General features: G+C 36.8%; 1 protein-coding gene across 2 annotated transcripts in view; it reads right to left on the bottom strand.

The window, feature by feature from the left end:
* Positions 1 to 14,869, bottom strand: part of LOC129261828 (centromere protein H-like) — a 35,394-nt gene that overhangs the window by 10,677 nt on the left and 9,848 nt on the right. The window contains exons 2-4 of one of the 2 annotated variants that reach the window (XM_064099780.1): positions 4,123 to 4,215; positions 2,874 to 3,061; positions 189 to 302 (exon numbers count right to left, since the gene is read on the bottom strand). In XM_064099780.1, the coding sequence (XP_063955850.1) occupies positions 189 to 302; positions 2,874 to 3,025 (266 nt within the window). In that variant the 5' untranslated portion in view covers positions 3,026 to 3,061; positions 4,123 to 4,215. Of the gene's footprint in view, positions 1 to 188; positions 303 to 2,873; positions 3,062 to 4,122; positions 4,216 to 14,869 lie in introns of those variants that run through there. The other variant, XM_064099781.1, reaches the window with a different exon arrangement.

Genomic DNA, 14,869 nt, shown 5'->3' with positions numbered 1-14,869 from the left:
CGACATGCATCTCAATCGGGAGAGATAGGGGGAAAAAAGGAGGACTTTCCGTTTTTTTTAATACACAGAAAACAGGAAAAGTCGGAAATACGGAAATAAGACAGATAGCAGGAAATAAGACAGATAGCAGGAAAAAAGCCGGAATTCCGTATAAATACGGAAAAGTGGCATCCCTGTAAGTGTCTCACCTTGTGGTAATATCTTCGATATCATTAGAATCACTCTCAGATGTAGTAGATTCTTTTGATGATTGAATCAATCCACTCTGCACTTGCTTCAGATTCTCTAGCCAATCTAAGTATCTAGGTAGGTAGAAGAAAATATGGAAACTGTGTAGAGACAGGCACTAATTTTATGTATCATGTGAACGCTTCCTTTAATCTAGATTGTATGCTGTGTGAACACAGCCTCTACTATGACTATAAACATTCCTCTCTCTTGGCTACAAGTATGTTAATGACAATACATCCCTTTCTATTATGTTAGCCTTAAGCAGCTGTGTTGGGCAATTTATAGGGGTCTATTGTAATATCATGCCTTGCTCACTGATGCTTGGCAGTGACATAGCAGTAACTCCGAGTAAGGCACTGGGTATAAAAAGGAAACACAGTTTAGTTAGAGAGTAGTTGTTTGAGTTTGCTTCTAATGGATCCATCGTTGAAAGCGTGTATCATCTGGCCAGTGGACGTGACATACCCCGGCAGTATACATCCTCCAGCTAGGACCCAACAGAGTGCTCTGCAACAGTGGCTTCGCATCGCTTCCGAGCTTCAACCAGGCCATCGAAGTACTCCGTGATCCATTATTAAGGTTAGCTTTAGTAGTTAGTAGTATATAGTATAAGTTAGGCCAGGCTACAACAACCGTATTAAGTTCACAAAATGTAGAAGAAAAAACAAGGTTTACTTTGGAAAGAACTATCACTGAACTTAATATCATTAAAGACCCATAGTCAGCTCCAGCAGAGGGACGAGCATATATTGCTTTGCCTCATGGGCCTTAAATTTGGTAAAAGTTCCTAGCTATTATTATCCTGAAATTGATATGATGAGAGAAATATATGCATAATTGTTCAAACTGGTTTTAAACACAAACACAAAGATAACACACTTAGGAAGAAGATTTCCGCTAGGCCCCCACTTGCATTTGTAAGAAAAAAACCATTTTAATCAGTGAACAAAAAAATGATGTCTTTCCATCAAAGTTCGTCCAAGATAGTACATATATGGATCATCATGTGCTCTATCATCTGTTGTTTCTTGGTGTATTTGTCAGAGGGAAGCTATCTCCACATTCGCATATGAAACTGTGTTATGTACACTATCATTGTCATTGAAATGGGAATAAGTTGGGTTTTTTTCCCCATCCAAACTGCTGCATTGAATAGTAGGCCTATAAATAGAAATTTCTCGAGTGTTTTATTGGGTCATTCATAACTATAACAGGTATAATTTGGCCTCTACAGTGCATATCAAAAAAAAGTTTACTATTTGAAAAATCCCTAGGAATTAAAAAATATACAACATGTGGGTAATTTTTTCACATATATTCTCGAGTTTGGGTCTCATCTATCCAATGAAAGTAAAAGTTATGACAGAATGTTACACTTGAGTGAGCACTGTCCATTTTTGTAAAACTCGCGGAAATCTGTTTGCGCAAAAATGCTTGTTTTCACGCTGTGTCAAGGGGAAAGGGCGAAATCAAACTTACCCTGCAAAACATTTCTCATACATTTCCCTTGCACTTTTAGTCAATTGAAATAAAACGGATACATTCAAGCATTTTGTAACAAGTTTGCCACCCAAATTGAAATTCAACACTTAGTAAGCACAGTTTTTACCCTTTTTGTGCCAGCTGGATCCAAGGACATAACTAAATCTGAACAAAAGTTTATATCAGAGTACTATATCAGACATCTCCAGCATTTTTAACTAAGTTTTTATCATTTAAAGTGGGTTTACATTTCATTTTTCATTTAATACTTGTTACTCCACACTTTTTCCAAGCTTGACAATGATTAACAAAATAAAAATTAAGCCTAAGCCATTTCATGTAAATCACAGCTCAGTGTAAAGCAAATATCGTCACGATGGCCTTGTTGTATGGGGGAGTGGGTGGTGCGCAATGCACTCTTCAAAGTGTTTTGGGCAAGGAAACAAGTTAAAAAAGGTAAAAGATATCTTCAAATCAATTTTACTAGCTAAATTCCATGTGTTCTTCATGATTAAGGTCTACTTTTATTCGCATAATTATTTCAAAGTTCTGCGCAAATCATTTTTTACTAACTTTTCAAAAGTAAGTGGTGCTCACTCAAGCAGAAATATTTTTCATGTTATATGGTCATTTGCTTAAATGGATCTGTACCAACGTCAAAATGTGGAAACATCTTCAGGATATTACAAATGTATAATATTATAGGATTTTTTCTAAGTGTAAACTTTTTTTTGATACACACTGTATAGAAGTTTTCCCACCTTTTGAGTGTTCAACATCGAGTGTCTACTGAGGAGACTACAAGGGGCGTGAAATAGGCCCAAAAGGAACAACAACAACAACAATAGAGGGTTGATTAAGGCAATTTTCCCCCCTTTTTCACACTTGAAATATTGTATTCAATGATGTAACGTAGACTTTCAATTTTTGTTTACTTTATTTTTACGGTAATCATTTATAACTGGTATTACAAAATTTTGAAGACGTCATAAAAGAAATTTTCTCAAATAAACGCGAAGCCATTATGCCCCTCAAGAGCTGAACCTGTACATTTTCAAGTATGCCTATTTTCTTTATAAAAATCATTCATGCATTTTCTTCAAATGACCGACAGCTTCCGAAAAGCTCTGACACTACAATACAAAGAGATATATAGTTACCTTACATATGCGCATATATTCTGTTGTACTGATATGGATGTTTGAGTGCCTTGGCTTGAGTTGAGGTCGAACTGCTGTGAAATATCTCTCATCTTCTGACTGACTGACTGAAAGTCACCTTCAGGTTCAGCCTCCACTGGTGTCTCTTCCATGATGAATGTGGTGTGTGTGTGTTAGTACTATTAGATCTATGATGAGAAATTGAAAAAAAAAGTAGGATGGGGGTCAGGTGTCCGGACACTTTATATTTTTGAAGCCTTCTTTTTTGTCTTTGGATTACACTAAAAATATGAATTCAATAGTTGTAATCATCTTCTATTTTGTTCTCGATAATATTTCCTAACATTTTGTACTAAAAATTGATGAAACTTTGCTTGTAAATTTCTATTTTGTTCTCGATAATATTTCCTAACATTTTGTACTAAAAAATTGATGAAACTTTGCTTGTAAATTTTCCAAATGACTTTCTAAAATTGATCGTCCGGACACACAACCTGTCTGGACACACAATAACCGGGTATACTCAGATTCAGAGATATAAAAGTGTTTACACCAACTAGCTATACAGCCAAACTTGCTGAAATCACCACCTGTATGTATCAGTTATCACAGATTTGGTTTCCTTTGTCTTTGAATAATTTTCATGATTAAAACCAGGAACGACATATAAGATTGCATACCGATACTGGTTGTGTGGTCTAGTGGTTAGAGCATTGGACTCATGGGTTCAAATCCAAGCACTGCCATTATTATCTCCGCTCTAATAAAAAAAGGTCCGAGAGTTATTTCTGTTGTCTATAACTGTCAGCCACTATGACTGATTAACCCATATGTAAAATGTTTCATATGTAGGCCCTAATTGGTTATCAGACACCAGCCTTGCGGTGGAACACTGCTTTGCCAAATTTGGGAGTTACCTCAACAGAAACAGATACTGCTCATTAACAAAACCTTATAAATATCTCTTATCTCCCTTGGCTTCTCTTCAAGTTGAGCTTGGTGGGTGAATAAATGGGATATACTGCACAGGTACACAGTATTGAATTTTTTTCAGTAGATCTAACGTTAGAGGAACATGGCCAATAGAGATCCAGACTCTCTCCTATTTAGGAGTTTATCTCCAGACAGTTTCAGAGAATTTTGTGTTTTGTAGATAATTTTGGCATCTATTATCAGAGAGAGTCTCCAAAAAGTCCAATTTGGGAGACTATTTTTTATTTTTTTACATTTGCATCAAAATAGGGCTTACCTTTGCAGCAATACAAAATTGAAATGGCAAATTCCTCATGAGAAATTACTCCATTTCATGTCTAATTAAAGGGGAACTCGGCCTTGGTCATAACTGTTGTGTTGGAAAGGAGAAAAATAAAGAAAACAGAATGGTGAAAATTTGAAAGAAATCTGAAAAGCGATAAGAATTGAGATCCCGAAGACTAGTCACTATGTAGATTTTAAATTGGCAACTGGGTAAGTAAATTATGACAAGGGGCAAGGACAACTTTCCCATAGGCCATGTACTTAACTTATCAGGGATTTGTGGTTTTCTCCCAAGTACCCATTCCCCTGGGGCAGTAATTTAAATATAACCCAGGTAGTATATCATTTTATGTCCCCATGAAAGAAAAATATAATTTGAAGTATAACTTTAGAAAAACAAAATTGAAATTTTAGCTATTTCATTTATTGGAGTACATGGAAGAGTAGCCCTTGCCTTACATCACTATGACATCACATATATGGCCAATTTGAAGTCTCCATGGGTATAGTGATTACCAATTTTTACACCTTTTAAAAATTCATAACTTTCTTATTGTTTGTCCGATATTGTTCAAACTTTCACCTATCAACTTGCCTGATTTTTCTTTTTCCTCTAAAAACAAGCTTTTATTTGGGTTGGATTCCCCTTTAAAGTTGAAACATTCATAGTCTAGGCTAGACCAAAAGCTTCGGTCTGTTAAATTGGTTGTTCCGCTGAACTACGTTGGCTCCACTCACCAAATACAGAGACCGAAGTTCTAACTCGATCTGTACAGGGACTCAATGGCCATATGTTTATGTATTAAATTCGGATAAACCAAGGAAGTGGGAGTTGCGCGACAGTGGAAGTAAATCACTGTTTTTTTCCTTTTAAAGGACAAGTCCACCCCAACAAAAAGTTGATTCGAATAAAAAGAGAAAAATCCAACAAGCATAACACTGAAAATTTCATCAAAATCGGATGTAACATAAGAAAGTTATGACATTTTTAGGGACAGTGATTTTCCGTTTCAAAAAATTGCCTTTTCCGTTTCAGAAAATTTCAAATTCCGTTTCAGCATGTCAGAAAACGGAAATTCCGTTTCCCCATAGACTTTGTACACACGGAAAAGTGACAATTCCGTTTACACATTGAATAGCAAAATCACAACACGGACACTCGCGCTGGTCAAAATTTGTATCTGCTACTGTACCAACAACACAATAGAATCCGTTCTAATCGGATCTATGCGGGTGCATAAAATATTTTTATGAACCCATTTAGCATGCATACATCCTCACCTTTCACATTATTAGCATTATTTCACGGTGAAATGATATTTCATCGATAATTTTGGGGGTTTTTGGTCATCGTTATCATCAGTCAACGGCTTTTGCTAATCCGCCATCTTGTATTTTAAGACCACGACATAGTGCTGTTACGTCTTCAAACGTAGAGGGCAGCAACATACGACCGTGTAGTTGAATGATATGTGTGCATGTGAAGCCCAACCTGGCCGGCCGGCCGGGTACGGTATACGGGTACGGTACAATCGAGTGTGCTGATGTCGAGTGCAGTCACGATGTGTGAATTGTCATGATAGTAGCGAAGTTAGATCGTGTTTTCTGGGGTTTTGTGGCCATTTAATATTCTCATTTTGTTGTGATTTTGGAGTAATTTCTGTTGCTATTCTGTGTATTTTGAGGGAAAATGCGTTTTCCGTGATTTTCCGTTTGAAATGCCACTTTCCATTTCAAAAGGCCCTTTCCGTGAATTCCGTCCGTTTTCCGCGATCGCGGAAAATCACTGTCCCTACATTTTAAAGTTTCGCTTAATTTCACAAAACAGTTATATTCACATCGGTATGCAAATGAGGAGACTGATGACATCACTCACTATTTATTTTATATTTTATTATGTGAAATATGACATATTCAAATTTTCTCCCTGTTGTCGTGTGAAACAACGATTAATTCCTCCCTGAACATGTGCAATTAGCATTGTTTAATACTACGTGGTTCAATCAAGTTGGTCCTAATTGTCAAATCTGTAAAAATGAAATATTGTATAATTCAAACAATAAAAAAACAAAAGAAATAGTGAGTGAGGGACACCATTGACTGTCTCATTTGCATGTCACTGAGTTGTGCATATCACTGTTTTGTGAAAATAGGTGAAACTTTAAAATGTCATAACTTTTTTATTTTACATCTAATTTTGATGAAATTTTCAGCATAATGCTTGTTTGATTTTTCTCTATTTACTCAAATCAACATTTTTCTGGGGTGGACTTGACCTTTCAGTTTATTTTTTCCCGGTTTGGTGCATTTCAGGCCAAAACAGAATAATAATCTTTATTTTGGTCCAGTTCTTTTTTATATATTTTATGAAATAAAGACAAAAATCGATGAGCCCCGTCGGGGGGATTTTGCATTGTTAACCCACTAATCATGGCGGCTGCTTAACCTTGCAATAGTGTGAGTGGGCGGCTGCACGATCGCGAGCCGTCTGTGTATGAGGAGAAATTTAAAAAAATGTTTAAAAACTCATTGAAACAGACGGCTGCCAGCTGTCTAAGTCTAGGCCTACTTTTGTTTTGATAACAATGTTAATGTTGCTACCATCCACACACAATATTATTAACAGGCTTAATTTAGGGTAGATCTACTCTCAAGTCTCTGCAAGAAAAATTAACGTTAGGGAATCTGTCTCCATATCCGAGACCGAGTCTTGTCTCCCATGACTCATGCCAGTGGTTAGACCAAAAGCTTCAATCTCTGTATTTTGGTTGTTTCGCTGAACTACGTTGGCTTCACTCACCAATACAATAGACTGAAGAGTTGTTGGCCTGTACGTATAGACAGTGGTATACTAAACTAACGTTTTTATAGGTCGCGTCGCGATTTGAAACTGTTTTTAAGCGTAATTTACAGTTTCATGTTTTCCATTGCCAGGGAAATATAAATAACTTAAGTAATTGCGTACCTTGGACCAGACTGTCCAGAGTTATTGAAAAAAAATCCTCTGGATGATTGAGAAATCTTTCATCTAAGACATTTTCACCTAAGCTGACGGTTTTTCGATTTGATCGTCTGCTACCTGAGCTGTGATCGTATTCGTAGCGGTTTAGCTCGCATATTGAGCAGATCGTATAATATCGAAAGCAATATCGATATCAAATTCGTACATTGTTGACGCCCTCTCCGTTTGTTGGTAAATATTTCATATTTTGGCTGCCATTTTGGGGGGTGATTCTCGAGACAAAGACTGAAGACAAGTAAACATCGTTAACGTACTATTTCCACACTTTTTAATCTTTTTTCATGTCTTGATTCTTAGATATTCAAGACATTATTTCGGTAGTTTCTAAAGCCTTAGACTGTAACACATGCAAGCTCACACTAACGAACTACTGTCGGTGAATTTCTGACTTTTCACTATAATTTATAGTGAAATGTCAGAAATTGTTAAGGAAATCCCCAGAATTTACCAGAAACAACGGTTATTCCTGTCTAGCCAGTGCAGTGGCATGAGTTCCATCTTGAATTTAGACAGTCTCAAATATTGCACCTCTATTGTTTTCTGCTTATAAACTACGAAAATCAATCAACAGCAAATTTATCTCACAGAGGCAAAATTCCTCTTTTATTTACAGGGGCGGATCCAGCCTTCGCCAATAGGGGGGGGGCCTGGAATTTTTTTCAGCCATATTTTCCCCGATCGGCCCCTCGAAAATTAGTTTTGGCTTCTTTGAAGGGGTATTCCTAATAGTCACTTCTTAGTTTTATTCCATAGAGATAAATATATAATATCATAATCCTTAATTATATAATGCGAGCGCGAAGCTCGAGCAAACTTTTTTTGGAAATCTTTTGTATTTTTTCTAAAATTTTGAACATTCTGGGCAATGATTGTTATCCTGAAAAAGATGTATAGATCCTATGCAAATGAATAATTACTAAGAACGTGAAGCGCAAGCAAAAATGAACTGATGGAAAGAGTACTGTTAAAGACTGCTTGCAGTTACCCATGGAGACGTAATATATTTTTAAAATCAAATAATGCGAGCGCGAGCTGAAATTTTTACCTAAGGAATGGAAATTCTAAGCACTTTTTGTAACTTAAACAGAATAGGTATATAACTAAACAATCGATGCGAGCGCGAAGTGCGAGCGGAAAATTTCGAGATTTAGACCTATACTGAACGAGACACTCTATTCAAGTTTTGTAAATCATGAAAAGGATGAGTAAGTAGGGATCTTCCTTACATTAATAATGCGAGCACGTTTTGAACTGATCGAAAAGGTACCTTTTAAAGTTGAATTAAGAAGACGATTTCAAATATTGAGATATTTACATTAATAGCAACCTTACAACCCCCCAAACACTAAGACAGGGCTCCACACTAACCCATTTTTTCTACTGGTCCAACCTATTCATGTCGGACCAGTAGATACCCCGTTTTTCAAATTTTTACTGGTCCGAACCTAAAATCTACTGGTCCCAAAAAATAAAGAAAACATTAAAAAAAGGCGCAAGTTTATTTTTCTAGCCTTTCGTTCCCCCCCAAAAAAAATAAAATGAAGGACAAAAAGAAAGCAAGACAGAAACGAAGAAAGAAAGAAAAAAAGAAAGGAAGGAAGGAAGAAAAAAAGAAAAGGTAAAGTAAGGATAGATGTGAAGGAAGGAAAAAAAGAAAGAACTAAAGAAGGAAAGGAAGGAAGGAAAAAAGAAGGAACGAAAAGAAAGAAAGAAAGAAAGAAAGAAAGAAAGAAAGAAAGAAAGAAAGAAAGAAAGAAAGAAAAGAAAAAAAGAAATGAAGGAAAGAAATGAAGCAAGCAATACAGAAAGAAAGAACAAATCCAGTAAGTAGTAAAGGAAAGAAAGAAGGTCAAAATAAAGAAAGAGAGGAAGGAAGGATTGAAAGAAGGAATTAAGGAAGAAATAAAGGAAAGGTAAAATGATAGATAGAAGGAAAGAAATAAAGGAAGGGAAGGAAAGAAGCAAGCAATATAAAAAAAAAGAGAAAAGAATAGATGAAAGGAAGAAAAAAAGAAAGACTGAGAGACAAAGAAAGGAAGGAATGAAAGAATAAAGGAGAGAAAGGAAGCAAGCAGTCAAAAAAAGAAAGGAAAGGTAAAAGGATAGATTTAACAAAGGGAAAAAGGAAAGAACAAGACATATATAAGAAAGGAAGGAATGAATGTAAGAAAGAGAGAAAGGGTTGGAAGAAGGAAGAAATAAAAAACAACAAGAAAGGGTAAATAAATGATGGATGGAAGGAAGAAAGAAACAAAAAAAGTAACAAAGAATGAAGGAAAGAAAAGGGTAAAAAGAAGGAAAGAAAGGAATGAGAGAAGAGATGAATATAGGATGGATGGACTCAAGAATTAAAGAAAGAAAAATATCAAAAAGAAAGGAAGGAAGGAAGGAAGGGAGGGAGGGAGGGAGGGAGGGAGGGAGGGAGGGAGGGAGGGAGGGAGGGAGGGAGGGAGGGAGGGAGGGAGGGAGGGAGGGAGGGAGGGAGGAAGGAAGAAAGAAAAAGAAATAGAGAAAAATATTTTTTAAAGGAAAGAAAGAACAAATTAAAGAAAAAAGGGAAATTAAAAAAGTAAGACAGTAACAAAAAAAATGAAAGAAAAGAGGGAAGAAACAAAGAAAGATTGAAAAGAAAGAAGGAAAGAAAGATAGGAAGAAAGCTAAAACTATCATCAAATAATTTATCAGTTTCTTTTTGGCTCAATTAAAATAACTACGAAAGAAAGTCAGAAACCAAGTGTATCAACACACACATAAATGCATATGTGGGGCTATTATGTATTCAGAAGATATTACCCGAAACCCGATCTGTTTGAACCAAAACAGAAGTGAAAATTTCTCCTTTTACTGCTTACAAATGACAGAGTTACTCAAATTTTTAGGAAATATGGACATTATAAGAGCCTTTCATGAGTATGAACCGTGAATTTTTACAGTTCTGTGAGAAATTTCTGCCAGAGTTTAGCCAAGCTTCGTTCGCGCAGCCAGTAGAGAATTTACCACGTGGGTTGTGTGGCTGGCTACATGTACACTGTATGCTACTCTAGTGTGTGTATTCTGTGTGTGAATGACAGATTTTAACGGGGGGGAAATAGTTTGCAGTGAATTTGACAATTTCTGGAAAAGTTATTGGCCCAACAGTGGATTTTATTAGTGGTCATGTCGGACCCTTAAATCTTGCTATTTTTGGAAAAATTACTGGCCCGAAAATGATATTTTTTACTGGTCATGTCGGACCAGTAAATCTTCCTATTTCTGAAAATCTACTGGCCCGACAGTGATTTTTACCGGTCTGGGACCGTCGGACCGCCGCTAGTGTCGAGCCCTGACTAAGAGGTGATTCGACCCCCCATTTTCTTTTTTCAAAATAGTGAATTTGAACGATTTATCCCTACCCATTTTCCCTGAGTTCGCTCATGCAATGCCTACCGAGACGGGTGTTCTTTGACTGTGACATCACCGGGGGGTATTCGGTCCCGGTGTAGTAAACATGGCAGTGCCGTTTTGTGTACTATACACGTACGCCTTCATATTTACTTTTTGTGTCAAAACTTCATTTTATCGCTATTGATTTTATGTGAACGATACTAAAAGGAAGTAATTATTCAAAGACATATAGTCAATAATATAACCCTACATTGTTAAAACTGTTCTTCTTTGTAGCGATTTTAGACGATTTTAATGCCTTGTTTTTGTTCGGGACTGTGTCCGTGGGAAACAAGTCATAATGGAATAAACTGCAGTTGAAGTTGTATCTACGAGCCGGAGAACTTGCAAAGAGGAAATGATTAAAAGTATATTTATGGCCGTACTATTATTCCTAATATGTAAATTCCCTCAGAATGATACCATAGACCCTAAAGGAATAATTTCAAGGCGAATAATATTAAATTTGATCGAGATCTTCTCACCAGTCGATAACGTAGCAGACGTGTTATTATGACATATTTATCCGCGTGTGACGCAGCTCTTGCAAAAAACAGTTGGTTGCGGAATTGCTTTGTGCCGACCGGCCGGCCGCCCGCTCCGGCTCAGCTAGCTGTCGAGCTACCGTACTATACCGCATACCTTTCTTGCTGTCTTCAACTCACTTGCGAATTGCGTTTATATACATGTGTGACGATGACCTCTAGCGTAATTAAATATAGAAAACAACTCGGAAGGCCGAGAAGAATAGTACGTTTGATTCAAGATTGTTCTGTGGAATGAGCTATGAGTGGAAATGATCCAGAGGATATAAAAATGTAGTCAAAGACAAAAGGAAAGAAGAAAAAGACGCCAGGAGATCGCTGCATGGTCATGAACTGCGAGTCGACATATACCGGTACCAGACCACTACTGTACAGTACACTCAATGCCTGGGTGTTGTGTGTATTGTATAGGCGTGCAGCGCGCGCAGAGCTGAGCTAGCCGCCGGAATTACTTTCCAGCTACTCACTTGATGGAACATCGTGATAAAATAAATGAGAAATAGTGAAAATATCATTCAATAACTCACTGTTTGCAATCTTACATCATGATTTAAGAGTTCATGATAGTTATTCATACTGTTTTTTATACAGGGAAAGTAAAGATTTGTACATACGATTCCTATTTGTTAAATTTGAGTTGCTTTGAAAAAAAAAGTAAAATCATCTTTCTCTCTCTGCATAGCATTTCTGTATTATATCCGGACACCTCTTATACTAAATTCCCCCCGGTGACGTCACACTCAGAGTGATTTTTCTGTACACTCGTCTCTCGGGCTCTGACAGGTGGCTAATTTCATAGACTTTCAAAGCAAAATATCGAGAAGGCAGAGTATTTTTGTGACATGCTATCTGTTTGAACAACTGATATATACTATATATTGTGTTTGGGACCCATATTTATGGAAACTCACCCCCTTCTTAATTCAACTTTAAGAACTGCCTGCACTTATAGCCATGAAGACGTTACATATATATAAACAATCAAATAATGCGAGCACGAAGCGCGAGCTGAAAATTTTTGACATTTCTACATAAAGAATGAAAAATTTTAATCAAGTTTTGTATTCGTGAACGGGATAGGTATATAACTAAGCAATTGATGCGAGCGCGAACGGGACACTCTATTCATGTTTTGTAAATCATGAAAAGAATGAGTAAAAGGGGATCTTCCTACATTAATATTGCGAGCACAAAGTGCGATCAGAAAATTTCTGATGTTGTGACTTGACACTGGATAATGATTTAAATAGAGAACAAGTTGAGTATCTGAAAAAAACATGCGCGCGTGTTTCATATTTAGACCTAGAATCTAGGCATTCTAAATACATCTTTTGTCATGAAAATCAAAGCGAGCGCGAAGCGCGAGCTTAAACTATTTGATATTCTGATCTAAAAAAAAAAGAGTCGATTTCAGCTCTATATTTCAAGCACTTTGTAGGAAAATTGTGAGGTGGATATGGATTGCACATTATTATTACTTTGAATTTTAACATAGGACCGGGACATCCTCAGGATATGCATATGAAAATGACGACTATCTTCCTATTTTTCTTGCTGAGCACGAGATGAAACAAAAGGGACAATTTAATTAATATCTTATTCATTAATGCCTAATGAGGGTGCGAAATCTGATGATATTATATGGCCTGAAAACTGGACATTTCAAGCACTTTTGTAATTATGAATAAGATGCATCAGTTAATATATTTTAACCATTAAAGCGAGCGCAAATCGCGAGCCAAATTTTTTGATAAACTTGTCATGAAAAGGGGATTTTAAGTAGTTTGTCGTATAATCAATTAAGACATACATAACTCGCCAATCAAAATGCGAGCGTGCAGCGCTAGCTGATACGTTTTGACAATCAGACCTGAAAGGGATATTTTGAAAACTTTATGGAATTCACGAAAATAATAGGTACCTAATACATCAAAATTTTACGAGCGCGCAGAACATGTTAACACTCAGACCATAAAACTGACATTTTTACAGAGCACTTTTTTGTTTTTAAAAATAAATTTGTAAAGCACACAAAATAATGAAAGTTGATTTCCGAGTCGACCAAAAGCTTCAGTCTCTGTATTTTGGTTGTTCCGCTGAACTACGTTGGCTCCACTCACCATACATAGACTGAAGGGGATGGGGCCCCGTACCTACAGCCAACGTATAGTGAACTAGCGTTTTATAGATCGCGTTTTAAAACTGTTTTTTAAGCAAAATTGAAAGTTTCATGGTTTCCATTATCAAGTAAATATAAATAACTTAAGTAATTGCATACCTTGGGCCGGAGTTATTGAAAAAAATCCTCTGGATGATTGAGAAATCTGTCATCTAAGACATTTTCACCTGACCTGACGGTTTTTCTAGCAAGTTGCCATCTTGAATGACGTCATTATCGTATTAACTTAATGTCTCGAATCGATATATCGCGATTATAACTAGTACTAGTACTAGTATAGTTTATCTTCGGTTTCGTTCGCATATGGAGCAGATCGTATAATATCGAAAACAATATCGATATCACATTCGTGATTGTTGACGTTCGTTTGTAAATATTTTATAGTTTGGCTGCCATTTTGACCATTTTTATCGTGTTCAACCCAATTAAACATCGGTAAAGTATATTTTTCATGCCTTTTTCATCTATATCGTTTAAAGTATTTAAATGTTAAAACATGAAGTTTTAAAAGTTTGTTGTTTATACATCCTTAGATTGTAAATTCGATGTGTAAAATTACATCAAACTTTGGACTGTGAATTGACAAAAGGGAGGGAATGAGAACACATGCGAGCCCACACGTACACCCTACCGTCGGTAAATGGGGATTACAGTAAAATGTCAGAAATTGTTGAATAAATCCCCAGAAACGACGGTTATTCCTGTCTAATTTCCGAGATGAAATATGTTTTGTATATTGACTTCCAAACTTGACTCTTAAACTCCATATTGAACAAGATATGAAAAGCACCCAACAGGCAATGCGAGCGAAAATTTTATAATATATAGGCCTAGACTTATAGTGGCATGAAAGATTCTTTTTAATTTTATTTTCCAAGTCTTCCACACATCTTATTTTATTCACTCATCTTCCTCCTCTTCTTTTTTTCTTCTCTCTTTTCCTTCCTTTTTGCCTTTTTTCCCATTTTTTCTTTCTTTCCTTTTTTTTGTTCCGCCAAAAGGGGCCCGGGACCCTCGGCCCCCCCCCCCCCCTGGATTCGCCTATGTATTTAGTTTGGGGCCGGGCTCAGGATTTGCGCCAAAGCCCGAGTCGACCGTCGAGAAGACCCAGGCCATGGCACCGCCCCGAGCTGAGCCCGGCGGAATGCAGGGCCAGGGGTAGACCAAAAGCTTCGGTCTCTGTTATGTTGGTTGTTCAGCTGAACTCCGTTGGCTTCACTCACCAAATACAGAGACCGAAGTTCTAGCGCGATCTGTACAGGGGACTCAATGGCCATATGTTTATGTACTTAAGATCGGATATAACGGGGAAGTGAATTTGCGCGACAGCCGAGGTAAGTCACTGTTTTTGTTCCTTTTAACTTGATTTTTCTCAGTTTTTGGGCAATTGATGCCAAGAGGGAATATTAATTTGCATTTTGGTCGCGTGAATTTTCAAAATTTTTACTCATTAAAGACAAAAATTGAAGAGCCCCGACGGGGGGATTTTGCATTGCAAGTCCCCTAATGGTGGCTGCACGCTAGCGAGCCGTCTGTGTATGAGGAGAAAAAAAAAAAAAAAAATGTTAAA

The sequence above is a fragment of the Lytechinus pictus genome, chromosome 5, assembly GCF_037042905.1.
Source record: "Lytechinus pictus isolate F3 Inbred chromosome 5, Lp3.0, whole genome shotgun sequence".
NCBI lineage: Eukaryota > Metazoa > Echinodermata > Echinoidea > Temnopleuroida > Toxopneustidae > Lytechinus > Lytechinus pictus.
This window is presented reverse-complemented; position numbering and strand designations above follow the sequence as displayed.